This window comes from Erpetoichthys calabaricus, chromosome 6, assembly GCF_900747795.2.
Source record: "Erpetoichthys calabaricus chromosome 6, fErpCal1.3, whole genome shotgun sequence".
In the NCBI taxonomy this organism is placed as follows: Eukaryota; Metazoa; Chordata; class Cladistia; order Polypteriformes; family Polypteridae; genus Erpetoichthys; species Erpetoichthys calabaricus.
The window spans coordinates 215516625-215544605 of record NC_041399.2 but is presented as its reverse complement, the minus strand read 5'-3'; the positions used below and the strand labels follow the sequence as shown (position 1 = coordinate 215544605).

Here is a 27981-nt window from a genome sequence, read left to right as displayed (position 1 = left end):
CAGAGATATTTCTAAATGTCTCATTAACGTAAAAAATATGTTGCAATGCTTTTCTGAATGTAGAATATGACAAAAAATACCAGCTAATTAAATGAGATCAGCGTTACCAGGTGTTGTCATTGATTATGAATCTGGTTGGAACAAAAACCTGCAGCAACAGTGGGTCCCCAGTTTGGGAAGCTCTGTTTTATCTACTTATTATCCACTGGCAATTTTATTTGTTTTGTTAATTTCTATCTCCAACAGAAAAAAAAAAAACATTCACAATACTATATTCTTTTAATAAAAAAAGCATATACAGATACACCTTCAAAACGCTCTTCACATTAAGCTCCGCGAAAGCTTCTCACATCCGAAATCCTTTAGCTTTATGTGATAGATCCCTTTCTTCTAAAAGGTGCCTTTCGAAAAGCCTGTCCAATATTTGTAACTGTTTAATTATTCTTTAAGAAATGATGAAATATGTTAAAATTTTCATATTATTTAAAAAAACTTATTATTTTAGTTCATCATCAGTTAAACTATGACACGGTTTTATTTAGACAAATAATAAAGGCGCAAGCTTGGTCCTCACAACGAATGCACAACCCAGAGTAGCTACTCCAGAAGGACCCCTGGCGTGGAACCCACGTGGGTTACAGAAACATGGCGGGCCGACTGCTGTTAGTTGCTGGCTGCTATGAGCAAATCGCGCTTGGGTTTCGCGTACAGACAACGGAGGAGGTTAGTTGAGAATTAAAAGATCAGCATTTACGTTTTTCTTTAAGTATCTGTTGTAGAAAAAAAGTTTTAAAAGTGTGTCATTCTGCTCAACACATATTTGCAATCGCAAACAGGCAAAAGTTTTAGTTTGCGAATATTGTATCAACTAGTGGGTGTTTTAAACGACGACATTTAAGTCGTGAATGACAGCTTCATAATCTTGGCAGTAACCGACGGTTAGATATTTCAAATGCGAGACATCAACTAAAAGGAAAGGAAATGCGAGCTGCCCGGCCATCCTCCAAACAGTGCATTGAGTTGAAGGGGACGCTTAGTTAAAATTGTTTATTGTCATTTATTCATATAGCGCGGTGGTGAGTCCATTCGTAGGCAAAATTTTGAAAGGTTGATTTGTGCGTTTAAATTTGCGACTGAATGCAAAAGACCAGCGTGTAAAGTTGAGGCTTGTACTGTAGTAGGCTTACTTCTTATAACATGGGGACAGCAGTGACGTACCTGGCGAACATGACGATTTGTAACATCTGCAGTGCATCCACGGTGAGGTTCGGTGTGCCTGGTTATGACAACCTCCAAAACCTGCCGCCTGATGTTACTGCTGACTGACATTTGTTTTGATCCCTTTAATTTTATCAAAACTTCGTATTTCCGGGCAGTTACATGGATATTGAAAACCAATGGATTTTTTTTAAAACATTGTTTACTGTTGTTTTGCATGTTGATTGAGAGTAAAGTCCTGTCATTTTCTTTCTTTTTTTTTTTTTGGACAGACATGGAATCCAGTGCCAGACTTTACCCACCATGCACATACTGCATCAGTATCTGCAGTTGCAGTGAATGAGCGCTACATAGCAACAGGCAGCAGGGATGAGTCCATTCAGTTATATGACATGAAGAAAAGAGTGGATCATGGAGCCTTGCTACACCATAACGGTTTTGGATTTTTTTTTATTTACATTACAGTTTTGCCTGCTTGTTCTTTAGGTAGCCTGAGGTGTTTATTTTTTTTTGCCTTTGCTTAAGATGATGGATGACTTAGTGGCACAGTGGCTTAGTGCTGCTGCACCAGAGCTATAGGATATGGGAAATGAGTGGTCTGGGATTCAAACCCAATATAGAGTTAACTCCTCTCCCTGTGCACTCATGGGATCTTTTCCTGCCTCGGTACTTTGAGCTCGGAGTACAGTACTGTACTTTTTAACTTTTTTTCTTTCCTCCTACATCCCAAAGATACAGTATGTAGGCAAGGTTATCTGTCAAATTGAGCACGTGCCAAAAGTGAAATTGGTGGACTGTCCACCAATGTAATTTCTTTAAGAAGGTTTGTTAAAGGGATAAATGAATGTATTTAAATCCTATGAAGGGTATTCACCTGATCTGCATTTTTTTTTGGCACAAATCAACAAATGAAGACTCTTAATAATAATAATAATAATAATAATTCATTACATTTATATAGCGCTTTTCTCAGTACTCAAAGCGCTATCCACACAGGGAGGAACCGGGAAGCGAACCCACAATCTTCTACAGTCTCCTTACTGCAAAGCAGCAGCACTACCACTGCACCACCTGTGAGGATGTTAAAGTGAACACAAATCTCATTAAAGTGTCCTAACTTAATCAAATATAAAACACTAAGTAATTGATTGCATAAGAAGAGATTAATAATAATAATAATGTTGCATTTACAGCTGTTGGTCATAAAATTAGAATATCATGACAAAGTTGATTTATTTCAGTAGTTCCATTCAAAAAGTGAAACGTGTATATTAGATTCATTCATTACACACAGACTGATGTATTTCAAATGTTTATTTCTTTTAATGTTGATGATTATAACTGACAACTAATGAAAGTCCCAAATTCAGTATCTCGGAAAATTAGAATATCAATTAAGACCAATGTAAAAAAAGGATTTTTAGAAATGTTGGCCAACTGAAAGGTATGAACATGAAAAGTATGAGCATGTACAGCACTCAATATTTAGTTGGGGCTCCTTTGGCCTGGATTACTGCAGCAATGCGGCGTGGCATGGAGTCAATCAGTCTGTGGCACTGCTCAGGTGTTATGAGAGCCCATGTTGCTCTGATAGTGCCCTTCAGCTCTTCTGAATTGTTGGCTCTGGCGTATTGCATCTTCCTCTTCACAATACCCCATAGATTTTCTATGGGGTTAAGGTCAGGCGAGTTTGCTGGCCAATCAACAACAGGGATACCATGGTCCTTAAACCAGGTACTGGTAGCTTTGGCACTGTGTGCAGGTGCCAGGTCCTGTTGGAAAATGAAATCTGCATCTCCATAAAGTTCGTCAGCAGCAAGAAGCATGAAGTGCTGTAAAACTTCCTGGTAGACGGCTGCGTTGACCTTGGACCTCAGAAAACGCAATGGACCAACACCAGCAGATGACATGGCACCGCAAACCATCACTGACTGTGGAAACTTTACACTGGACCTCATGCAATGTGGATTCTGTGCCTCTCCTCTCTTCGCCTCAGACTCTGGGACCTTGATTTCTAAAGGAAATGCAAAATTCACTCAGCAGCAGTCCAGTCCTTTTTGTCTTTAGCCCAGGCGAGACGCTTCTAACGCTGTCTCTTGTTCAAGAGTGGCTTGACACGAGGAATGCGACAGCTGAAACCCATGTCTTGCATACGTCTGTGCGTGGTGGTTCTTGAAGCACTGACTCCAGCTGCAGTCCACTCTTTGTGAATCTCCCCCACATTTTTCAATGGGTTTTGTTTCCCAATCCTCTCCAGGGTGCGGTTATCCCTATTGCTTGTCCACTTTTTTCTACCACATCTTGTCCTTCCCTTCGCCTCTCTATTAATGTGCTTGGACACAGAGCTCTGTGAACAGCCAGCCTCTTTAGCAATGACCTTTTGTGTCTTGCCCTCCTTGTGCAAGGTGTCTGGTCATCTTTTGGACAACTGTCAAGTCAGCAGTCTTCCCCATGATTGTGTAGCCTACAGAACTAGACTGAGAGACCATTTAAAGGCTTTTGCAGGTGTTTAGAGTTAATTAGCTGATTCTAATTTTATGAGATACTGAATTTGGGACTTTCATTAGTTGTCAGTTATAATCATCAACATTAAAAGAAATAAACATTTGAAATACATCAGTCTGTGTGTAATGAATGAATCTAATATACAAGTTTCACTTTTTGATTGGAATTACTGAAATAAATCAACTTTTTCATGATATTCTAATTTTATGACCAGCACCTGTATAGAGAGCCTTTCACAAACCCAAGGTCGCTTTATATACAGATTTAAAAAAGACAAAAGTTTGTAGAAGAGGAAAGTTTTCAGTTGAGATTTTAAGGTGGAGAAAAAGGAGCAATCTTGGAGAAATTTAGGAAGAGAGTTCCAGAGCTGAGGGGTCATAACACTGAAGGTCCTGCCTCCCAGGGTGGAGAGTCTGGTGTGTGGGACAGTAAGGAGGTGACTGTGCGAGGACCTGAGAGAGCGACTAGGAGTATAAGAAGCCAGGAGCTGAGTGAGGTAGAGAGGGGCAAAGGTTATGTAGAGCTTTAAAGGTGAGAAGCAGAATCTTGAATTTAATTCTTGATAGAACCGGTAACCAGAGAAGTTGGGAGAGAACAGGGGAGATGTGAGCAGAATGCTTTGTGTGGGTGAGGACTCTGGCTGCAGAGTTGTGAATGTACTGTAGCTTCTATATAGATTTTGCAGGGATGCTGATGAAGAGGGAATGACAGTAATCAATACAAGACATTATGAAACAATGAACCAGAATTTGAGCATCATTAAAGGATGGAAGTGAACGATGTTATAGAGATGATAGATTGAAATGTTGGGAAGAGACCTAATGTGTAGCCCAAAGTTAAGTGACGAATCGAACAAAACACCAAGATTTCTGACAACAGGAGCAGGTTTGGCAAGTGTACCATCAACAGAAACCGAGAAATTGGATGCTTTAGAAAATTTGGAGTTTGGGCCTACCAGTAACACTTCAGTTTTATTGGCTTTAAGGTTGAGAAAGTTATTTTCCATCCATAGCTTAAGATCAGTTCTGCAGTCGGTGAGTGTGATAGGAGTCTGTACTAAGATATAACTGTCTATCGTCTGCATAGCAGTGGAAGTTAAGACCATGTCTGTGAATAATCAAACCCAAAGGAAGGATATAAAGTAAAGAGTAATGGCCCAAGGACTGAACACTAAGGGACACCACGTCACATAAGTGAGGTGAAGAATTTATATCGGCCGAGTGTGACAAACTGTTGCCTGTTAGAGGGATATGATGTGAGCCATTGAAGGGCTAAGCCAGAGATCCCTACAGTAGAGAGACGTGACAGGAGGATTTCATGATTAACAGTGTCAAATGCTGCCCTTAGTCAAGAAGGAGGAGAATATTAAGTGAACCACAATCTTCAGACCGGAGAAGATCATTAACTACACGGAGAAGAGTTGACACAGTGCTGTGTGCGAAAGCCAGACTGAAAAGGCACATAATAGTGTATTGTCTAGAAGAAAAGCACAGAGTTGTGTAGCAAACATGCGTTCCATCACCTTAGCCAAAAAAGGGAAATAGGCTTGTAACTGGAGAGAGAAGGAGGATCCAGATCAGGTTTTTTAAGGATTGGGGTCACTGCAGCAGTTTTGAGAGCAGTAGGGACAGTACCTGAAAAGAAAACATGCCTGTATCAATGAGGCAACAGGAATACTAATTATGGATGAGCAGAGGGGTATGGGCAGGATCATGCAGACAGGAGGAGGAATTAGACTTTTTAATAAGTTCAGAGATGGCAAGAGAGTCAACAGGCGAGAAAGAAGTGAGTCTTGATAATGGAGATGGCAGATCAGAATGAGTGAGTGATTGAGGTGTGGAGGGGAAACTGGGATAGCTTTGATCATTTTTGGTATTAAAGAAATGTAAGAAAGCCTGACGCTGTTTAGCTGTATTAGGGCCTGCTAGTAGAGGGAGTTGGAATAGTTTATTAACAGTCCTAAAAAGAGTTCTAGGCCTAGATTTGGCACCATTTATGACAGAGGAATAATAGTTGGAGCGAGACGTGTTAAGAACATCTCAATATTTAAGTATGTGCTCAGTGTAAAGCTATGAGTGAACTGTGAGGCCTGTTTTCTTATAAAGCCACTCAGGACGCCGGCTAGTGGCTTTCATAGCTCTGAGCTCATGGGTGTACCAGAATAATTAGTAGATGGTAGCCACAACAGCTGTGAGTCTGTGTACACTGGTGTCTCTGCATCTGAACACAGCCTTTTAGTTTTTGTTGTTGTTTGTTTTTTTTTTACTAAAATTGTTGAAGCTCTGTTAGGTTGTAGGGGGACTGCAAGTAAGCAGCCTTTTCCAAGTATTAGACTGAGATAAGGATTCTGACTTCTACTCCAGGACAACATCATTTCTTTCAAGCCATTCATATGTAGCTTTGGCTCTATGCATGGGGTCGTTGTCTTGCTGGCTTTCTCACAAGCTGCAGGTTTCTTGCAGGCTCCATAAGGTTTTCTTACCGGACTTCTCCATATTGTGCTGCATTTGTTTCCCCCTCACAAGCTTTCCAGGACTGTCGCACAGCCTAATGCTGCTACCTCGGTGCTTTACTGTATTGATGTGTTTTTTGTTGGTGTAACATGGCGTTTAGTCTGGTGGACAGAAAGATCAGTTTTGGTCTCATCAGACCGTAGAACTTTCTTTCATCTGACACAAGTGTCTAACCATGTGTCCAGTGCTGTAGCCGAGATCGAGTTAGTGTGTTTTTGACTCTGCCACCCTCTCGTAAAGCTGTGACTTGTGAAGCAACTGGGCAACAGTTGTTGCTGCACAGTGTCTCCACTGTTAAATTGTGACTTTTTCTGAGGTCTCTTGGCGGCCTCCCTCTCTTGTCGTCTTCTGAGGCAATCGCTCAGTTTTGTAGATTAAATCTGCTTAGAGCAGGCATAGCTGTGCCATACGCTTTTCATTTCTTCTTGAGTGACTTAACGAGATATTTACTGACATGGATTCTTTCTCGTCTCCATCCCATGACTTGGATTTTTCACGGAGTTGCTTGGAGTGCTCTTTTGTTTTCATTTTGAAGTTTGTCACCAAACTGTCTCGCCACAAGTTGGCATTCCACATTCAGGTGCCTTTATACCAAAAACACTTGACAGGTAATTCCATTAAACTAATTATGTGACTTCTAAACCCATTGGATGTACCAGTGATAACTTAGGTGTGATATATATTACGGGGGTGAATACTTACGCAGTCGGTTATTTAGTGTTGTACATTTTTGATTAATCATGACTTCTTTGTCAAAATGTGTTTTCAGTTTGACATTAAAGAGTCATTTTCTGTTGATCAGAGCTGGAAAAGCCAAACTTAACTCTCATGAGATAAAATGTTGAACAGCAATAAAACATGAAACTTCCAAGGGGAGTGAAGATAGATAGATACTTTATTAATCCCCAAGGGGAAATTCACAAGTCCACACAAAAGAAAGTGGTAGGAATGATCAGTGAGATAGAGAAAAGGTTGAAATATAAAGTCGTACATGGAGCTCCTAGAAAGGCTGCCACTCACGGCGGCACCAAACTGTAACTGAGAATGCTGTCTTAATGCTATCATTTTTAAAGGTTCAGATGTGGAGTAACTTTAAGACTGACTTTAACTTTTCTCCAAAAGGTACGATAACTTGTCTGGAGTTCTACGGCAGTACACATCTGCTTAGTGGTGGAGAGGATGGACTCATCTGCGTTTGGAACACGAAGAAGTGGGAGTGTTTGAAAACCATCAAAGCCCATGTGTAAGTGGGATTGCCATGTATTTGGATTGTAATAACTTTCTTGTCATAACTTTGTTTTTGATTGTCTTTGTGAATTAGCATAGGAAGGCCAATGGTGAACACTTTACATCTCTGAAGTGGCATGGTTTTGGTTTGTATTCTGTAGTGTTTTAATTGCATTAAAGTTCATTTTGATAATGTTCATTGTAGGAAGATAATATGTAATATAAACTAAATGAAGCAGATTGTTTGTTCTTCTGTCGAGCAGCCATAACAACCTTTTTTTGTTCTCCTGCTTTTTAGCGATAAGTATGCATACTAAAAATGATAAAAGGCTGCATTTACATTACCAGGCTAAAGTGACCCAAATCAGAATTATTTATTTGGCCTTAATGTGATACAAATCTGTTTTCAGGGCTGTGAGGACACAGAAATCCAATCATTTCAAATCAGATTTGAGTCGCTTTCTTATCTGGTCCTAGATAGGAAATGTATCCGATTTGTGGCCATGTTACATGAATGAGAACAATCAGATTAGGATCCATGTGGACTTTTGCCTGTACGCATGCCCTGAACCCTGCCTTCATTAGCCAGCACTGGTAGCGTGCCAAAACAACAATGGAGAAGAGCTACAGCTGTTAAAATGGTCACTGTCCCACCACTGTCAGCTCCTTTCTTGTGTCGGTAATAGAAAAGATGATGTGGTTACATCTCTTGGTGCTTCAGAGCCAGTAATAGATGTGAAAACAACAAAAGCTAGCCATCCAGCTTCTTTTCGCTTTCTCAAACTAATCGTGTACAGCTGATAAACTGTTTACTATCCTCAACAGCAAAATCTGATGCATACACTAGCTAATAGTGTGTTTATTTTGTTGGTTTTAATACCATGTGTTCTTTGTTGTTGGTGACACGGATGTCTCGTGCACACACAAACGTATTAATGTGTGCATGTATGCTGTTTCTGTGTTTACTCTACAGTTAGATACAGGTCACTTATACTTATCACTGCGAACCGCCAAGACAGGCAGATCCGATCGGAACAAAATATTGGAATTGAGCAATAGGACATGATGTTCTAATTTAGGATTTCTACCTTTTCTTTATATTTTTTGAAGAACATGTAAAGATAGCTGGCAGTGTCCATACAAGGCATGCTGTACATTCACATTGACCAGTAAGCTGGAGGATTAATGTAGGATAACATTATAATATTCTACCCAAAATATATGTATACGGTATATATGTTTTTATGTTACTGAGCCGTTTTGGTTTATAAATTAGGTGACTATGGTCAGCTGGTGGAATTCGCCAAAACATTTTTTTGTAGCAAATTTGCTTAGTTCGCTGGTGATCCTGTTTGCCAAATTATTTCTTGAAAATCTGCCCTATGATCAGTTAAGACGAACTCTCACTCCCCAAAAGCTCCCCATAAAGCTTGATGTCAACAACAACAACATTTATTTATATAGCACATTTTCATACAAAAAGTAGCTCAAAGTGCTTTACATAATGAAGAGAAGAAAAATAAAAGACAAAATAAGAAATTAAAATAAGACAACATTAATTAACATAGAAAGGAGTAAGGTCCGATGGCCAGGGTGGACAGAAAAAACAAAAAAAAACTCCAGAAGGCTGGAGAAAAAAATAAAATCTGTAGGGGTTCCAGGCCACGAGACCGCCCAGTCCCCTTTGGGCATTCTACCTAACATAAATGAAATAGTCCTCTTTGTAGTTCGGGTTTTTCACGGAGTCACTTGATGCTGATGGTCATACAGACTTCTGGCTTTTAATCCATCCATCATTGTTGGAACATCATGGTGCTTTGGGTAGATGGTGGTGGCGTGCGCCACCACCAACAGGACACCGGAAAAGGAAACAGAAGAGAGAGTAGGGGTTAGTACAGATTTTGAATGAATAGTTATTATAATGAATTAGATATACAGAGTATCAGGATTAAATTACAGTGAAGTTATGAGAAGGCCATGTTAAAATAATGTGTTTTCAGTAGTTTTTTTAAAGTGCTCCACTGTATTAGCCTGGCGAATTCCTACTGGCAGGCTATTCCAGATTTTAGGTGCATAACAGCAGAAGGCCGCCTCACCACTTCTTTTAAGTTTTGCTCTTGGAATTCTAAGGAGACACTCAGTTGAGGATCTGAGGTTACGATTTGGAATATAAGGTGTCAGACATTCCGATATATAAGCCGGGGCGAGATTATTTAAAGCTTTATAAACCATAAGCAGAATTTTAAAGTCAATTCTGAATGACACAGGTAACCAGTGTAGTGACATCAAAACTGGAGAAATGTGTTCGGATTTTCTTTTCCTGGTAAGGATTCTAGCAGCTGCATTCTGCACTAGTTGCAAACGATTGATGTCTTTTTTGGGTAGTCCTGAGAGGAGTGCGTTACAGTAATCTAGCCGACTGAAAACAAACGCATGAACTAATTTCTCTGCATCTTTCGATGATATAAGAGGTCTAACTTTTGCTATGTTTCTTAGGTGAAAAAATGCTGTCCTAGTGATCTGATTAATATGCGATTTAAAATTCAGATTACAATCAACGGTTACCCCTAAGCTTTTTACCTCCGATTTGACTTTTAATCCTAATGCATCCAGTTTATTTCTAATAGCCTCATTGTATCCATTATTGCCAATCACTAAGATTTCGGTTTTTTCTTTATTTAATTTGAGAAAGTTACTATTCATCCATTCTGAGATACAAGTTAGATATTGTGTTAGCGAATCAAGAGATTTGGGGTCATCAGGTGCTATTGATAAATACAGCTGTGTGTCATCAGCATAGCTGTGGTAGCTCACGTTGTGCCCTGAGATAATCTGACCTAATGGAAGCATGTAGATTGAGAAGAGCAGTGGACCCAGGATAGAGCCTTGTGGAACACCATATAGAATATCATGTGTCTTTGAGTTATAATTACCACAACTAACAAAGAATTTTCTCCCTGCCAGGTAGGATTCAAACCAATTTAAGACACTGCCAGAGAGGCCCACCCATTGACTAAGGCGATTCTTAAGAATATTATGATCAATGGTGTCAAATGCGGCACTCAGATCCAAGAGGATGAGAACAGATAAATGGTCTCTGTCTGCATTTACCCGCAAGTCATTTACTACTTTAACGAGTGCAGTTTCTGTGCTGTGATTTGTTCTAAAACCTGACTGAAATTTATCAAGAATAGCATGTTTATTGAGGTGCTCATTTAACTGTATAATGACTGCCTTCTCTAGAATTTTACTTAAGAAAGGCAGGTTAGAGATGGGTTTATAATTTTCAAGAGCAGAGGGATCGAGATTATTTTTCTTAAGTAGGGGTTTAACTACCGCAGTCTTAAGACAGTCTGGGAAGACCCCCGTATCTAATAACGAATTTACTATGTCAAGAACATTATCACTAAGCACGCCCGATACTTCTTTGAAAAAATTTGTTGGTATTGGGTCAAGGGCACAGGTGGAGGGTTTCATTTGAGAAATTATTTTATGTAAATCAGGTAAATCTATCCTAGTGAAAGACTTTAATTTGTTTATTATGGGGTACTGGGGTTTAGGAGGATCCTTAGTGTTGGGGAGATATACTATGTTATTTCTAATATCATTAATTTTTTGATTGAAAAATACAGCGATAGCCTCACAGGTTTTACTGGAAGTACTTAGGAGGCATTCCTTTGAGTTACCTGGGTTTAACAGATGATCAATTGTCAAAAATAAGACTCTGGGATTACTAGCATTGTTATTTATAATCTTAGAGAAATAGCAGCACCTCTCAAGACGGACTGTGTTATTGTATTGTTATTTTAACTTTTAATATTTCATAGTCAATAGTTAGTTTAGTTTTCCTCCATTTACGCTCAGCTCTACGGCATGTTCTCTTTAAATCAGACACTCTTTGGGTCTTCCATGGTATAACAATGCTAGAAGATTTTTTAACTGTCTTTTCAGGTGCAACTATGTCAACAGCAGCCCTCACTTTAGTATTAAATCTTTCCACCTTACTATTTACATTCTCCTCGCTATTATAGTTGGCACTATAAACGGACTGATTGGTTAGAATGTTTGAAAGTTTTAAAGCTGCTGATGAGTCAAAGAACCGTTTTTTAACAATATGCTTCTCATGAGTGTTTTCTATCATTATTTCTATATTAAAGAGTAGAAGAAAATGGTCTGATAGACCAATATCAATGACCTGCTTTATATCAACTTTTAGTCCTTTAGTAATTACTAAGTCTAAAGTATGACCTGCTTTATGTGTAGACTGATTAATGAGCTGTCTCAAATCAGAAGAGTCCAGGAGGTTCATAAATTCTTTTACTTTCTGGTCACATTGATTATCTATATGAAAATTAAAGTCGCCGACTATTAAGAGTGTGTCATAGTTCGTAATTAAGATTGACATCAAGTCAGAGAATTCCTCAAAGAAAGACGCGTTGAATTTTGGAGGTCTATACACGGATAATACTAGAACGTGAGAATCTCCCTGAATAATAATGGCGAGATACTCAAAAGACTTGAATTTACCAAAACTGATATTTTTACATTTTAACCTGCTTGAGTAAATGTTTGCTAGCCCTCCACCTCTCTTTCCTTGGCGATCAGCACAAGTAAAACTGTAATCCGGAGGCGCAGATTCGATTAATCGTTGATAAAAAACGTCTTGTTAATTAAAGCTCTAACATTTAATAGAGCCATATTCAATGTTTCGGAGGAGCAGAGATGAATACTATGTGCGTTATTGATATATGGAACAGGAATTAAGTTATTTTTATTAGCGCCGCTCTGCGTGTATTTTTTGTTTAATCTATGATATGTTTTTATAGTTTTAATACATTGTTCATCTAAAGTAGTAACTTTAATTAAATTATTGGTGTTTATGCCGTATTGCCTAGATTTTCTATGTGCATTAAGATTGGTTATTACAGTATTTATGTTGTGCACTTTTATGGAAGATTTTATTAAACAATTATCATGACCAAGCACAGGAGTGGCATTTCGGAAGGGGTTAAAAGCAGAGATAGATAGATAGTCAAAGGGCTGTAGCAGTCATTTTGCACTACCCTTTTGCAATATGCAGAACTTTCTTGCATGCAAACTGTAATTGTACTCCACCACATATGGCACTGCATGATCTGCTTCTAACATACATGAAAAAGTTACTGCGTATACACGCATGCATGATGTCATTACCACATCAGTGCTTCTTCCCAGTTTGCTCTATACATGTGTGTATTTTTTAAAAGAAAAGGGGAAAAAAAGGAACTTTCAGTAATTTTATTTGAGGGGGTATGTTAGATGACCGTAATGGAATATTATTGATTACATCTTGCCTGAGTTGCCTCGAAAGCTTGCATATTGTAATCTTTTTAGTTCGCCAATAAAAGGTGTGATTTTGCCTGACTTTTCACTACATTCATAATGGCTAACACGGTACAACACCCTAGTACTACGGGAGTATTATTAAAAGACTTTGTTATATTGGATCAATTAATTGTATGTGGTGTCTTCACTGCTGGATTAAGTATGCTGTGCCTCTGACTAAGTTGGCAGATCACAAAGTTAATGCTATAACTCCAAAGTTCATACAGAGCTCACCATGATAAGTCGAGCGCTGCCATTGTGTATATCACATTGACCCCTGTGCTTTCATTCACTTGGCGCCAAGCATTAACACTAGAATTACCAGAGTCTACGAAAAAACTCGTAGATCCGGCCCACCTTAAAACCATTCTCACCTCTCTGCCAGCATCTTTTGTCTTCTAAATGTGCCGATTAAGACGAGCAGCAAGCAGCCGGCTATTCCATCCCCCACCATTGGAGAACGTTCACTAAGTTTCCCCAGCCCATGCCTTGTTTGATTATCTGGGAGTGACTGAACTGCTGGAGTTTTAGAGTGGAAATAATAGATCGTTATTTGGAACACATGCATTTCATGTGTGTTTCGTTTCTACAGTAATCTGTGTAAACACATTGTTAAAACAAACTTTTTCATATTTTAGTAATAAATGTTACAAAATGTAGGCATAAACTATAGAATGTGTGAAGCTTGAAGAGCAAAGATCAAATAAACACTTTCACAAAAGGTTCAAGAACAATACAACACCTTCTGTGGCGTAACACTATGATTTGCTGACTCGGAGTGCGGCAACCCTACCGTGCCCCCGAGACCTGAGTTCGATTCCCAGCTGGGGAGAAAGTTTTTTTTTTTTTTTTTTTTTTTTTATTATTTTATTTTTTTTAAACCTCAAACAGACATAAAATTTATAAATTGGTATGCAGTGTAAATCGCTAAGTTTAAAATGTCGATTGCGGTTATTTCTGTTGATTAATTCATGCTTTTTACTAGTCAGAACAGGAGCTTATTCAGCTTCTGATCTGACTAACAGCGCCAGTATAAATTCACACCCGATCTGACGCTGTTCGTTTAAAAAATAATATTGCATTATAGCGTGTCTTTATGTGAAAACAGCAGTGTCAGATGGGGAGGGGAGGGGAAGGATCCTGAACGTGACTGAGAGAATGAAAAGTGAATAAAAAAAAAAAAGACAAAGCTAACCTTTACAAGTATAAATTACACCAGCTGTTACAGACTGAAATCAAACGTATGTTTTTATTCTAAAATAGTAAGAATAAGAGCAGTGCACTTGTCAAAAGGGAGTCATGCAGGATCAAACTTTGAAATAATGGTAGTGCAAGATTAATTACCATTTACAAATCGTATCTAACTTCTTGATCGGAGAAAAAGTGTAAAGCATCTGCATGTATAGATCAGAAACAAAAAGAAAATAGAGGAACGCAACTTCTAAAATATGGAATGGGCCAGCGAGGTACTGTCACTGCATGGTATGACCAATCAGCGCCCTGAACATTGTAACTCTGTGAAAGCAATGATATTTATTTTATTTATATATTTATTTTACCTATTGCTGGCTTGTGGCGATGCCACATTTTCTTTGTGGTTATTGTTCCATCTCAGTCTTTTCTTGTTTGAAGTAGAGTACTGCCTCACAGTGCAGGTCACATTTTTAGCCACAATAATCAGTCTAACATAGTTTGTAGATGCTTCTTTAGCTTTCATCGACTTTCAAAAGACCATTACAGCTCTCTTAAAACTAGTTCAGTTCCTCCTTTCCTGTTGACTTCATTCCCCCCCCCCGAGTTTGATGATGTTCCCACACAGTTTTGCAATTTTTGCTTGCGTTCATGCCTAGTGGTGATAAAGAAAAATGTTTAATTTTTCATGGGGAAGAACGTAACTGGAAAAGGAAATGTGGTGTAGCAAAGCAATACAAATCTGAAGTAATACTTTTAAGAAAACCAGAATTTGGACTGCCAGGTGCTGGAACAATTGCCAAGGAGTAAATTGAAGTAGGCCAAGAGTCCGTTTATAGGCAGAAAAGCAAACATTAAAACTCTTGTTTTACTTTCATGTGTTTTTGCTAACTTACCTGGTAGGTAACCACCCATATAATCAGATTGTGACACAGACTATGAATGCCGTGAAAATATATATATATATATATTATAAATTTATTGTAACCCTTTTTTCTCCCCTGTCTTATTCTTAGAGGTCATGTGACTTCGCTTGCTGTGCACCCATCTGGAAAGCTTGCTTTGTCAGTGGGGACGGACAAAACTCTCCGGTAATGACCATACATTTTAATATAATTTGTATAAAAGAAAAAAATGCATATTTAGCGTTTCTGCTTACCTGCTGAAATTTTGCTTTCTTTTACAGAACATGGAATTTAATAAATGGCAGATCTGCATTCATCAAGAACATAAAACAAAGCAAGTATTTTTAGAACTGAAAATTCTAAACATTTTCACTAATTGATTCCAGGAAAAAAAAAATAATAGATATACTTTTGTTTGTTTTTATTTTTTCTTCTTAAGCTTCTCACATAGTTGTGTGGTGTCCCAAAGGTGAAAAATATGTTGTGGTTGTGAATGACAAAATCCACATTTATAACTTGGAAACTGCATCCATATCTGGAACAATTTCTCACCCAAAGAGGGTTTTGGCCGTTAAATTTGTAACGGTGAGTATACATGAAAAGCCAGCTGTACTTTGCCTTCTCAGTTAATGCAGCATTGCAGAGCACATGTTTGCTTGCTTGCAAAGATTAGACCATTAGTTTTGATGCCAATCTCTTGAATGTCTGTTGTTACTTTTTCGTTGCTGTAGTTTAGTTTCTTGTGGACATTTTAAATCACTTTTCCTAATCTTTCATGAGGAGTATTTTGCAATATTCATTTTCAGATGTTTGCGTATTGCAAAAAGATTACACTGTACATAGTTTTGAAATTTCAAAATCTTCCATTGGTGAACCTATGAACTTGTATATCTTTAAACAGAGAAACATTCTGTCCGAGGTCAACTATGAATTAGATTATTATTTCAGTTTTACCATGACGGAGGTTAAATCAACTTGTATATTTTTTTTTTTTTATAACTTGTCCATTACCCGCTTGAATTCCCAGTACAATAGCAGGGAAAGGGCTTGCATAAGCGGCTCATTCAGCAGCACCCTTCTCCTAAAAGTACAGAAAAAGAGGAAATAAATTATGTAAGCATACTGTATATTAGATACTTTATTAATCCCAAGGGGAAATTCATATACAGTGGGGCAAAAAAGTATTCAGTCAGCCACCAATTGTGCAAGTTCTCCCACTTAAAAAGATGAGAGAGACCTGTAATTTTCATCATAGGTATACCTCAACTATGAGAGACAAAATGAGAAAAAAAAATCCAGAAAACCACATTGTCTGATTTTTGAAGAATTTATTTGCAAATTATGGTGGAAAAAGAGTATTTGGTCAATAACAAAAGTTCATCTCAATACTTTGTTATATACCCTTTGTTGGCAATGACAGAGGTCAAACGTTTTCTGTAAGTCTTCACAAGGTTTTCACACACTGTTGCTGGTATTTTGGCCCATTCCTCCATGCAGATCTCCTCTAGAGCAGTGTTTTGGGGCTGTCACTGGGCAACACGGACTTTCAACTCCCTCCAAAGATTTTCTATGGAGTTGAGATCTGGAGACTGGCTAGACCACTAACCCTAACCCTTCATTAATCTCAGTATTTCTTGTTTTTGATTTTTTTTTTTAATTCTTCTGAACTGTAGCTGTGATATCTTTCACTTGGATGTTAGCGATTGCATTGAGTAAGTAAAGCTGGAAAAATTATTGGCTTGTGTGTTTTCATTTAAGGCTGTAAAGCAAAAAAAAAGAATATTTCAAAGGGGGGATTCTTTTCTATACCCAGTGTGTGTGTGTAAGTGTACAGTATATATATATATATATATATATATATATATATATATATATATATATATATATGCATGTATGTGTGTGTATATATACAGTTAGGTCCATAAATATTTGGACAGACAACTTTTTTTCTAATTTGGTTCTGTACATTACCATAATGAATTTTAAATGAAACAACTCCGATGCAGTTGAAGTGCAGACTTTCAGCTTTAATTCAGTGGGGTGAACAAAACGATTGCCTAAAAATGTGAGGCAACTAAAGCATTTTTTGAACACAATCCCTTCATTTCATGTTATACACATATAGATAGAGAGAGAGAGGGACTGTCTACCACACTACGTCTCAATTTATTATTTATATGGCTCTTTGAAAAAAATCTTCCTAACGTTTGTGTAATATTTTAGCCTTAATGAGTTACTGCCAGTATCCCCGCATTCTTTTGAATCCCACCGGTATGTGTCGGGTTTCTTCTGAATCCTCTTCCAGGAAGTTGTGGCGTGCCTACACCAAAAAGAAGGCAGTCTAATCCAGACCACCTTCATCGGCTGCAGTTTATGCAAGGAAGTTATGGATTACTTTAAAAAAAAAAAAAAAAAAAAAAAACTGCTAAACTCTTCAAAAGTGGGATTTTTATTTAATTATCTTTAATTTTTTTTTTGGCTTAGGTTATTGAAAAAAATAAGTTTGTTTTGTTATCAAATACTGAATGTCTGTTTAATCTTGTAAAGAGAGTTTGTAATTGCAGGAAATGAATGAATTCTTCAAAAAATTGAATTTGGACAGCACATCTTTTAATTTGGATATAATGAGTCCCTGGGAAATTGTAAACATTATAGTTCCTTATGTACATTGATTTAGCTTATACAGTACCTTTATGAAAGCAATGTAGAGTTTACAGTGATTCAGTACAGTTTATTTATGCCACTAATTGGGACACCTGAACCAGAAATGGTTTGTGAAGGCTCTGGTAAAAGACTGAACTAGTAGCCATGTGGATTGGATGGCCTTCTTGCCTGCTGTTGTCTCTAATGTACTTGTGCAGAATTGTTGTTTTCTGTTTATTGTAGAAAGCTGATGTGGGGGGAAACATTATTTTTGATGATACATACAGGTAGATTTTTAAATTTAGATCTCCGTTCTTTTGTAGGATTCTGTTCTTGCTGCAGCAGGAGATGAAGAAACTGTCAGGCTTTATGACACTAAATCTCTTCAGATTTTGTGTGAGTTTAAAGCGCATGAGAACAGGTACTGTATAAAGCTCCCACTACTAAGGTGAATTACAGTTGCACTAAATGTTATAGATGGACAGGAAGGTCACTATATTTTAGATAGGTGTCTATTGATTCCAAGTGCAAGATCCATCACTATATGTTTAATGAAATGTAAAGTATTAAGAAATACTGCCTCTGTGTTAGTAATTTTGTACACTTTTTGTGTCCTAAACCAAATATCATTGCATCCGACAGCACATGCTTGCTTCTAGAGAGTGATTTCTTTTAAAATTATAGTAACACTTGAGACAATATATCCCTACATGTGCAGAAATTTTAAGGCAAGTTAATGCAGCTTCTTTGGAGGAGTCCAACATTTTCTATAGACAGATGAAAGATTACTTTGTCTCCAGTACCTTTGAAGATAGGCATAGTGTCATTAAAGACCCTAAAACTTGTATGATAATTGGACTGTCCTATAGACTCACTGTTGTTCTGTTTATAGCAGCAGTTAAAAACAAGTCAAGTATATCCTTACTTTTGTAAAAGTTCCTAGCTTTATTATGTCTGCCATGGTCGCTGGGATTGATATACTGTATATTGTCTAGAGCATGGGGCGGTGCAGTGGGTAGCGCTGCTGCCTCACAGTTAGGAGACCCGGGTTCGCTTCCCGGGTCCTCCCTGCGTGGAGTTTGCATGTTCTCCCCGTTTTTGCGTGGGTTTCCTCTAGGTACTCCGGTTTCCTCCCACAGTCCAAAGACATGCAGGTTAGGTGCATTGGCGATTCTAAATTGTCCCTAGTGTGTGTGGGAGTGGGCTGACGCCCTGCCTGGGGTTTGTTTCCTGCCTTGCGCCCTGTGTTGGCTGGGATTGGCTCCAGCAGACCCCCCGTGACCCTGTAGTTAGGATATAGCGGGTTGGATGATGGATGGGTGGATGTCTAGAACACAGATGTCGAACTCCAGTCCTGGAGGGCCGCAGTGGTTGCAGGTTTTCATTCTAACCATCTTCTTCATTAGTGACCAGTTTTTGCTGCTAATTAACTTCTTTTGCTTTAGTTTTTATTAACTTGACTCAGGCCCCTTTGTTGTCGTCTCTTCCTTAATTAGCAGCCAAACAATAATGAGACACAAAACAAGCCGCCACATGACCAGCTCTCCTGTGCCCATCACACAATATCTGAAAATAGAGAATGGTGAAGGTCTCAGTAAGGTTGATCTCTCAGATCACCAACACATTTTGACGATGTTCCTAGAAAAAACAGAAAAATCCAGTTTTGGAAATGTCTGCTGTGACAGAATGAGAGCAGCAACAATCCATTGAATTAAATAATGAGTTTAATTAACAGCAAGAATCAGCTTCTCATTAAGAGATTGGTTGGAGTTTGAAATCCCACTTTAGCTGGTCATCTGTTTGCTCGTTTCAATCTCATTTCTGTTTGGTTGTCATTTAATGAAGAAAGGAATAAATTCAGAGGACTGAATCATTAAAACGAGGCTATTAAAATGAAAGGAGAAGAAGTTAATTAGCATTGAAAACTGATCACTGATTAGGAAAAGGGTTAGAATGAAAACCTGCAGCTACTGCGGCCCTCCAGGCCTGGAGTTCGACACCCCTGAGTATAACTAAAATTTAAAAAAAAAAACACGATCCCAGAGATCATGTGTCCCCTTGTGGATACAGTCATGTATGTGTTTTCCCCCTTCAGAACAACACCTCATCACATTAAATTATATCAACATTTTTTGGCTAGTTTCTTTACTTTTCTAAAAAAAAACAAAACTTTTTACACACTCAACTTAACGGCCATTCAGTAATGTTTTAAATTTGATTGGGTTACTTCCTTTTCAATTCCAGTGTCTTTCTGACATAACTCTAAACATGTAGTTTTATTGGAGATAGTAAGTTTATTGCCACAGTAAGTGCTTTGTTAACATTACTGTAGTACAGATGTTTTCTAGAATTCATGTTTTCTAACCTGGCACCACTCCTGATAGCAGTTGACTCATTCTTCGAGTAGTGAGGAGGTGTAGGGAATGCCTTGAGGGTGTTGTGATTTCAGCAGTAACATGTGGTGATCTGAAAGCTTTATGACCTCTGATACAAGCATTTGTTTTGGCAGTGCTGTTTTTAATTATTATAATACGACTGTTTTGCAGAGTAAAAGCTTTATGTGGTTTTACTCTACATGAGAGTAATATCCTAGTAACAGCTTCCAGCGATGGATTCATTAAGATGTGGAGGGTTAACTCTAAAAAGGTATTTTGTTTCCGTTTGTTTTTAATTTTTAATCGTTTGCTTGCTAAAATGCCACTATTTTTTTCTAGAGTTGTATATTGTTTATAGTGTATTCTGTTTTCTGTATTATTTTAAGTTTCAGGAATGCCCAACTCTCCTTGGTGAAGTTAATACAACAGCTAGACTGACCTGCCTGGCCGTATGGAAGCCCAGTCTGATGGACAGTGTGGAGACAAAGAAGACTGAAGCAACTTGCTCTGAAGGTACTCGTAAAATCAGTCATGTGGCCTGGATGTATTTCTGTCAGAATGCTAAGCCCAGCCATATTTTGTTGGTTTTGCCCTCTTGTAATACAACATTGTCGAGACTGGAAATATCTTCATGATTTCACATATTTCTCAGATTTGAGGAAGGTTTTCACTCTCTTTGCATCCTAAAAATCGGTGTATTTTGATGAAAAATCGAAGGTATAGCAGGTGTCCAGTAGTACAGGTTCTGTTATTCAAATGCCAAAAGCTGGTAGTTAGCAACATGAATAGTTTTGATATAAACTTGATAAGAGTAATGCAAGGTTCAATAAAACACGAAATGTATGCACTAAATGGGAGTGGGGGGTAGTACCGCCCCAAAAAAAACACCACACTCAAGTTCTCCACAAGGCTAGTGCCATTTTTCATCATATTTATAGCAAAGACATGCACACAGTTTTAATGAAAATAAGCAACATGTAGAGATTGCTCCATTTGGCAGTTTTTATGTCATCTAACTTGAAGAGCACACAACTTTTGCCCACATATGCACTGCTTTTTTTTTTTTCCCCCTCATCACATGTCCATACTGCTTCAAAGTACTTTTCCTGTGCTTTTGCCCATTCTTGTTGTACCTCTGATGGTCTCATTTCTTATTCTGTCCTTTTTTGTGTAACTCCACACATCCAACTCATCAGTCTCATTTCTGCCACATCTAAATTCTACTCCTGTGCTCCCATTCCTCTCTAGGCTAAAGTTCCATATGTCATTGCTGGTCTTACCATGGTCTTAAAATACTTGCCTGAAACCTTCACCTTAATTCTTCAATCACACAGTACACCCAACACCTTCTTCCAATTGTTCCATCTACAGTTCCAAAGCAGAGGTGGATGGATAAAGTAAAGATCTAAAGGCAAAGGGTTTGATTGCAGAGGAGACGCAGGACCACGCTGTGTGGAGAATGTTGATAGATAGAGCTGTTATTTATCCTCAGGTTTATTTGGCTTTTTACGGAAGCTCTTTAACAATACATAAATAGATAAATGTGTGTGTGTGTATAGGATTGTGTGTGGACACATACACACACACACACACACTATCATCTGATCAAGTACATTGATCCAGCAGCTGTACCATATGCACTTCAAAAGAGGTCATCCGCCTGAAGTTAAGCATGTTTGGCCCAGCCAGTACTTGGATGGGAGACCATCTAGGAAAAGCTTGGGTTGCTGCTGGAAGAAGTATTGGTGAGGCCAGCAGGGGGCACTTACCCTATGGTCTGTGGTCTAAATGTGGATCCCAGTCCCCCCGGTGCAGTGACAGGGGACACTGTGGTGTAAAAATGGCTTTGTGCTTTAGATGAGATGTAAAATTGAGGTCCTGACTCTCTGGCCATAAAAAAGATCCCTGGGCATCTTTTGTAAAGAGTAGGGTGTATCCTGATGTCCAAGCTATATTGCCCACCATGGCCTAGTTACTCTCGCAACCTAACAGCTAATGTGCTGTGAGTATACTGGCACAAAAATGGCTTCCATTTCGTCATCCAGGTGGATGCTACGTTGTACACTTTAGTGGTAGTTGAAGTGGCCCCTCACTCACTGAAGCACTTGTGATGAGAAGAGTGTTTTATAATTGTAAAGATTTTATTGTCAATCCCACATAAAAATGTGAAAAGATGAAGAAGGTGGTCTACAACTTTAGCTCTGCTTTTGATAAAGCTGGGAAATTCTTGCGATGGTTTGCGACCAGTCAAAGAATAAACTTTCTGTTCCTCATCTTTTATTATTATATCATTGTACTTTTCAGTGAGACTTTTATTTGTCTTGCAGCTGTGCCGTTTCCTACCTTCAATGCGTGCTGACGGTTGCTAAAATTCGTTGACCTTTGGATCATCTGTGCACTGTTCTTTAGGTTTTTGGTTTTTTTTTTTGAGAAATGACTGAGACCTTCCTTTGTCTATTGTCATAAGGAAATTAAAGAAAGATGTTATTCTTTCTGTTACCAGATTCTCCAACTTCAGCCATTCGGATTCATTGTTTAAGACACATTGGAATGTCTGGTGTCCGTGCTCGCTGCAGGCTTTGCAATATTTTTTTTGTTCTGTCATTAAAAAGAGTCTCCTACTAGAATTTTCTGGGAACTCTGTCTTAGTTCTAGAATGTTCTCTGTTTTGTTTTTAATTGCTTACTAAACACTTAGCCAGTTAAGAACCCTGCACAAGGGTATGCACAATAGTAATGCAAATAAAATGTTCAGAATGTTATAAATGTTCCACAATCGGGCAGATAAGCAAGCTATTACCTAATAGACAAAAATAAGACTTGTGGAGAAATGATTCTACACACCCAAACTCTTAGCAATGGTTTGTGGACCACCCTGTTATACACATACCTGAATTCTCCAATCTGATTAATTCAAGTCTAAATTACTGACAGCTGGAGTGTATCCTGAGATCACCAGGTGAAATGTAGGAACCATTCCTGGACAAGGACACAAGTCCACTGCACAGTACAGATATCTTTGGAGTGAACCGTATGGGGGCCTCCTCAATTTCTGCTTTAACTTATTCACCTGAACTTGATTATGTGGGCATGTAAACGCACACTGAATGACACAAAACAGCCGAGTGTGGTCTTTTCTCCACTTAAACTGTCAATGTGTGATTGTAAGATTGAGGACACCAGAGATTAGTCTGCTTGAAGCATCACTACGATTCAGTTATTTCTTATCTCTAAAGGGTTCCAATAATTTTTTTGTGTTGGCCATTTTGGAATGTCTTTGTAGAATAAGCAAGGTTTTTAAACTTTTCACTGCCTTTTTTGCTATGTTCCATTGCAAATCAAAGAAATGCATGTGTGGCTGAGAAAGATCCATCCATCCATCCATTATCCAACCCACAATATCCTAACTACAGGGTCTTGGGGGGGGGGGGGGTCTTCTGGAGCCAATCCCAACCAACACAGAGCGCAAGGCAGGAAACAAACCCCAGGCAGGGCGCCAGCCCATCGCAGTGATGAGATTGACCTTTTAATTTCAGTATTTTTCAGGAAGAATGGTGCATTTTTTGAGTAAAGTGCAAGGGTTACCATTTTTGGCCATGCAGGCAAAGTAAAGGTGTTGTAACTGTTAAACTATGCCCTCACTGATCCTAAAGTGTGATCTTATTTTGTAAGTCGCTTTGCAGACACTTCTAACCAAATAAATGTAAAGTGTCTGTCCATAATGACATGAAGGCAAAATAGCACATTTTAACAACATTTGTATTTACAGGTGTTGAAGAAAGCCTGCCGCAACCCAAGAAGTTGAGAAAAGTTTCAGAAAAGCCTTCTGAAGAAGTGTTGGTGGAAGTTGAAACAGAGAAAAAAAGAAAAAAGAAACTCCGATTCAAATAATTTTCTTTCTTTTAATCCTAAGACTCTCTTTGGACTATTTTTGGCTTTATTCATTTTTTTTATCTGAATATACAGCAGATATAAAAAAATATATTTAAAATCTTTGGACTTTTTGTTAAAGCAGTATGGAGTCCTAATGTAATTGTTTGACTACTTTGTTGCTTAAATTCCCAATATAGTGAAAGAAGACAAAGTTTAAGTCATATGTTGGATTCTATCCATCCATCTTCTAAACTCGCTTATCCAGAGTGTGGTCAAAGGGAATCTGTAGCTTACCCCAGCAAGAAATAGGCGAGAACAGTCCCTGGACACGCACACATGACCGGGTCAATTCAGACTTGCAAGTCTACCTAAGCTGCATGGTTTTGCACTGTTGGAAGACACTAAAGTGCCTGGAGGAAGGCCACATGGACACAGATAGCACCTGGCATTGCCACTACTGTGCCACCGTCCTGCTCTTGACCTCGATGGAAAGATTGAAAATGACATTCCAGGATGAGGAATAAGGAATTTGGAAGACATTACGAGCAAGCCCACCACAAATATAAGAAAAATGATCTGTCCTTTCAGCGAAAGCTTGGGAACCTCTGCAGTCCAGGATAATCGGAAAGATCAGTCCATCTTTGGCATCTGAGCTAAACATCCAACTCCATTTTTGGTGGCTTCTACTTTATTTCCTGCATATTGATTGATCCCTGCTTCTCCTGAAAATGTCTGTCTTGCTCTCAAGAATCACAAGGTCAATAATGTTACGTGTACAGAGACCAGTGAAATTCTTTTTTGCACTGACTAATCAACAGGGAACACGTCTCCATTCTCTGGCACCAGGATTAGAGAGTAGAACTGCCTTACCTCAAATGTATGTATTCATTCGAGCAGTTTTCACTTGAACAGGCCATTCAGGACAATGATGTTCATCAGACTGATTAATATAAAGTACAGTTGTGTCCAAAAGTTTGGAGAATGACCCAAGTGTTGGTTTTCACAAAGTTTGTTGCTTCAGTGTTTTTAGATCTTTTTGTCAGATGTCTCTCTGGTGTACTGAAGTAGAGTTACAAGCAGTTTAGAAGTTTCAAAGCCTTTTATTAACAATTCCATTAAGCTTATGCTAAGAGTCCCTATTTGCAGTGTTGGCCGTTCTTTCTTTTTCAAGACATCTGCAAGTCGCCCTGGCAGGCTGTCAACCACCTTCTGGGCCTAATCCTGACTGCAGCAGCCCATTCTTACAGAATCGGAATTAGTGGGTTTTTGTTTGTCCACCCACCACTTGACCATAATTTCTCAATGGGATAAGGTCTGGGGAGTCTCCTACCATGGACCTCAAATTTTGATGTTTTCTTCCCCAAGCCACTTAGTTCTCACTTTGGCCTAATGGCCCGGTGCTCCGTCACGTTGGCCACCAAACTGTTGTTGGGAGAAGTTGCTCACGGAGGATGTTTTTATCCCATTCTTTATTCAACAACAACAACATTTATTTATATAGCACATTTTCATACAAAAAGTAGCTCAAAGTGCTTTACATAATGAAGAAAAGAAGAAAAAAAGACAAATAAGAAATTAAAATAAGACAACATTAGTTAACATAGAAAGGAGTAAGGTCCGATGGCCAGGGTGGACAGAAAAAACAAAAAAAAAACTCCAGAAGGCTGGAGAAAAAAATAAAATCTGTAGGGGTTCCAGGCCACGAGACCGCCCAGTCCCCTTTGGGCATTCTACCTAACATAAATGAAATAGTCCTCTTTGTAGTTAGGGTTCTCACGGAGTCACTTGATGCTGATGGTTATACAGACTTCTGGCTTTTAATCCATCCATCATTGTTGGAACATCATGGTGCTTTGGGTAGATGGTGGTGGCACAAGCCACCACCAATAGGACACCGGAAAAGAAAACAGAAGAGAGAGTAGGGGTTAGTACAAATTTTGAATGAATAGTTATTATAATGAATTGGATATACAGAGTGTCAGGATTAAATTACAGTGAAGTTATGAGAAGGCCATGTTAAAGTAATGTGTTTTCAGTAGTTTTTTAAAGTGCTCCACTGTATTAGCCTGGCGAATTCCTACTGGCAGGCTATTCCAGATTTTAGGTGCATAACAGCAGAAGGCCGCCTCACCACTTCTTTTAAGTTTTGCTCTTGGAATTCTAAGGAGACACTCAGTTGAGGATCTGAGGTTGCGATTTGGAATATAAGGTGTCAGACATTCCGATATATAAGACGGGGCGAGATTATTTAAAGCTTTATAAACCATAAGCAGAATTTTAAAGTCAATTCTGAATGACACAGGTAACCAGTGTAGTGACATCAAAACTGGAGAAATGTGTTCGGATTTTCTTTTCCTGGTAAGGATTCTAGCAGCTGCATTCTGCACTAACTGCAAACGATTGATGTCTTTTTTGGGTAGTCCTGAGAGGAGTGCGTTACAGTAATCTAGCCGACTAAAGACAAACGCATGAACTAATTTCTCTGCATCTTTCGATGATATAAGAGGTCTAACTTTTGCTATGTTCCTTAGGTGAAAAAATGCTGTCCTAGTGATTTTATTAATATGCGATTTAAAATTCAGATTACAATCAACGGTTACCCCTAAGCTTTTTACCTCCGATTTGACTTTTAATCCTAATGCATCCAGTTTATTTCTAATAGCCTCATTGTATCCATTATTGCCAATCACTAAGATTTCGGTTTTTTTCTTTATTTAATTTGAGAAAGTTACTATTCATCCATTCTGAGATACAGGTTAGACATTGTGTTAGCGAATCAAGAGATTTGGGGTCATCAGGTGCTATTGATAAATACAGCTGTGTGTCATCAGCATAGCTGTGGTAGCTCACGTTATGTCCCGAGATAATCTGACCTAATGGAAGCATGTAGATTGAGAAGAGCAGCGGACCCAGGATAGAGCCTTGTGGAACACCATATAGAATATCATGTGTCTTTGAGTTATAATTACCACAACTAACAAAGAATTTTCTCCCTGCCAGGTAGGATTCAAACCAGTTTAAGACACTGCCAGAGAGGCCCACCCATTGACTAAGGCGATTCTTAAGAATATTATGATCAATAGTGTCAAATGCGGCACTCAAATCTAAGAGGATGAGAACAGATAAATGGCCTCTGTCTGCATTTACCCGCAAGTCATTTACTACTTTAACGAGTGCAGTTTCTGTGCTGTGATTTGTTCTAAAACCTGACTGAAATTTATCAAGAATAGCATGTTTATTGAGGTGCTCATTTAACTGCATAATGACTGCCTTCTCTAGAATTTTACTTAAGAAAGGCAGGTTAGAGATGGGTCTATAATTTTCAAGAGCAGAGGGGTCGAGATTATTTTTCTTAAGTAGGGGTTTAACTACCGCAGTCTTAAGACAGTCTGGGAAGACCCCCGTATCTAATGACGAATTTACTATGTCAAGAACATTATCAATAAGCACACCCGATACTTCTTTGAAAAAATTTGTTGGTATTGGGTCAAGGGCACAGGTGGATGGTTTCATTTGAGAAATTATTTTATGTAAATCAGGTAAATCTATCCTAGTGAAAGACTCTAATTTATTTATTATGGAGTACTGGGGTTTCGGGGGATCCTTAGTGTTGGGGAGATATACTATGTTATTTCTAATATCATTAATTTTTTGATTGAAAAATACAGCGATAGCCTCACAGGTTTTACTGGAAGTACTTAGAAGGCATTCCTTTGAGTTACCTGGGTTTAACAGATGATCAATTGTCGAAAATAACACTCTGGGATTACTAGCATTGTGATTTATAATCTTAGAGAAATAGCAGCGCCTCTCAAGACGGACTGTGTTATTGTATTCTGTTATTTTAACTTTTAATATCTCATAGTCAATAGTTAGTTTAGTCTTCCTCCATTTACGCTCAGCTCTACGGCATGTTCTCTTTAAATCAGACACTCTTTGGGTCTTCCAAGGTATAACAATGCTAGAAGATTTTTTAACTGTCTTTTCAGGTGCAACTATGTCAACAGCAGCCCTCACTTTAGTATTAAATCTTTCCACCTTACTATTTACATTCTCCTCGCTATTATAGTTGGCACTATAAACGGACTGATTGGTTAGAATGTTTGTAAGTTTTAAAGTTGCTGATGAGTCAAAGAAGCGTTTTTTAACAATATGCTTCTCATGAGTG

The 27981-nt window shown here is 38.4% G+C and overlaps 2 protein-coding genes across 2 annotated transcripts in view; both read left to right on the top strand.

The window, feature by feature from the left end:
- tmem14ca (transmembrane protein 14Ca) overlaps positions 1–27981 on the top strand; it is a 1114298-nt gene that overhangs the window by 1060788 nt on the left and 25529 nt on the right. The window lies entirely within an intron of this gene.
- pak1ip1 (PAK1 interacting protein 1) lies at positions 603–23931 on the top strand. The gene is made up of 10 exons (XM_028790846.2): positions 603–723; positions 1491–1653; positions 7359–7479; positions 15035–15109; positions 15205–15257; positions 15363–15508; positions 17890–17987; positions 20113–20212; positions 20328–20454; positions 23710–23931. The coding sequence occupies exons 1-10, from the start codon at positions 646–648 to the stop codon at positions 23829–23831; spliced, it is 1083 nt and encodes a 360-aa protein (XP_028646679.1). The 5' UTR covers positions 603–645; the 3' UTR covers positions 23832–23931.

What these genes read in the sequence shown, in the direction of transcription:
- pak1ip1 (XM_028790846.2), top strand. Translation starts at nt 646, where the DNA reads ATGGCGGGCCGACTGCTGTTAGTTGCTGGCTGCTATGAGCAAATCGCG. An exon ending in CATCAAGAACATAAAACAAA is followed by an intron (nt 15,258 to 15,362) that starts GCAAGTATTTTT and finishes TTTCTTCTTAAG; the next exon opens with CTTCTCACATAGTTGTGTGG. An exon ending in TGGCCGTTAAATTTGTAACG is followed by an intron (nt 15,509 to 17,889) that starts GTGAGTATACAT and finishes GTTCTTTTGTAG; the next exon opens with GATTCTGTTCTTGCTGCAGC.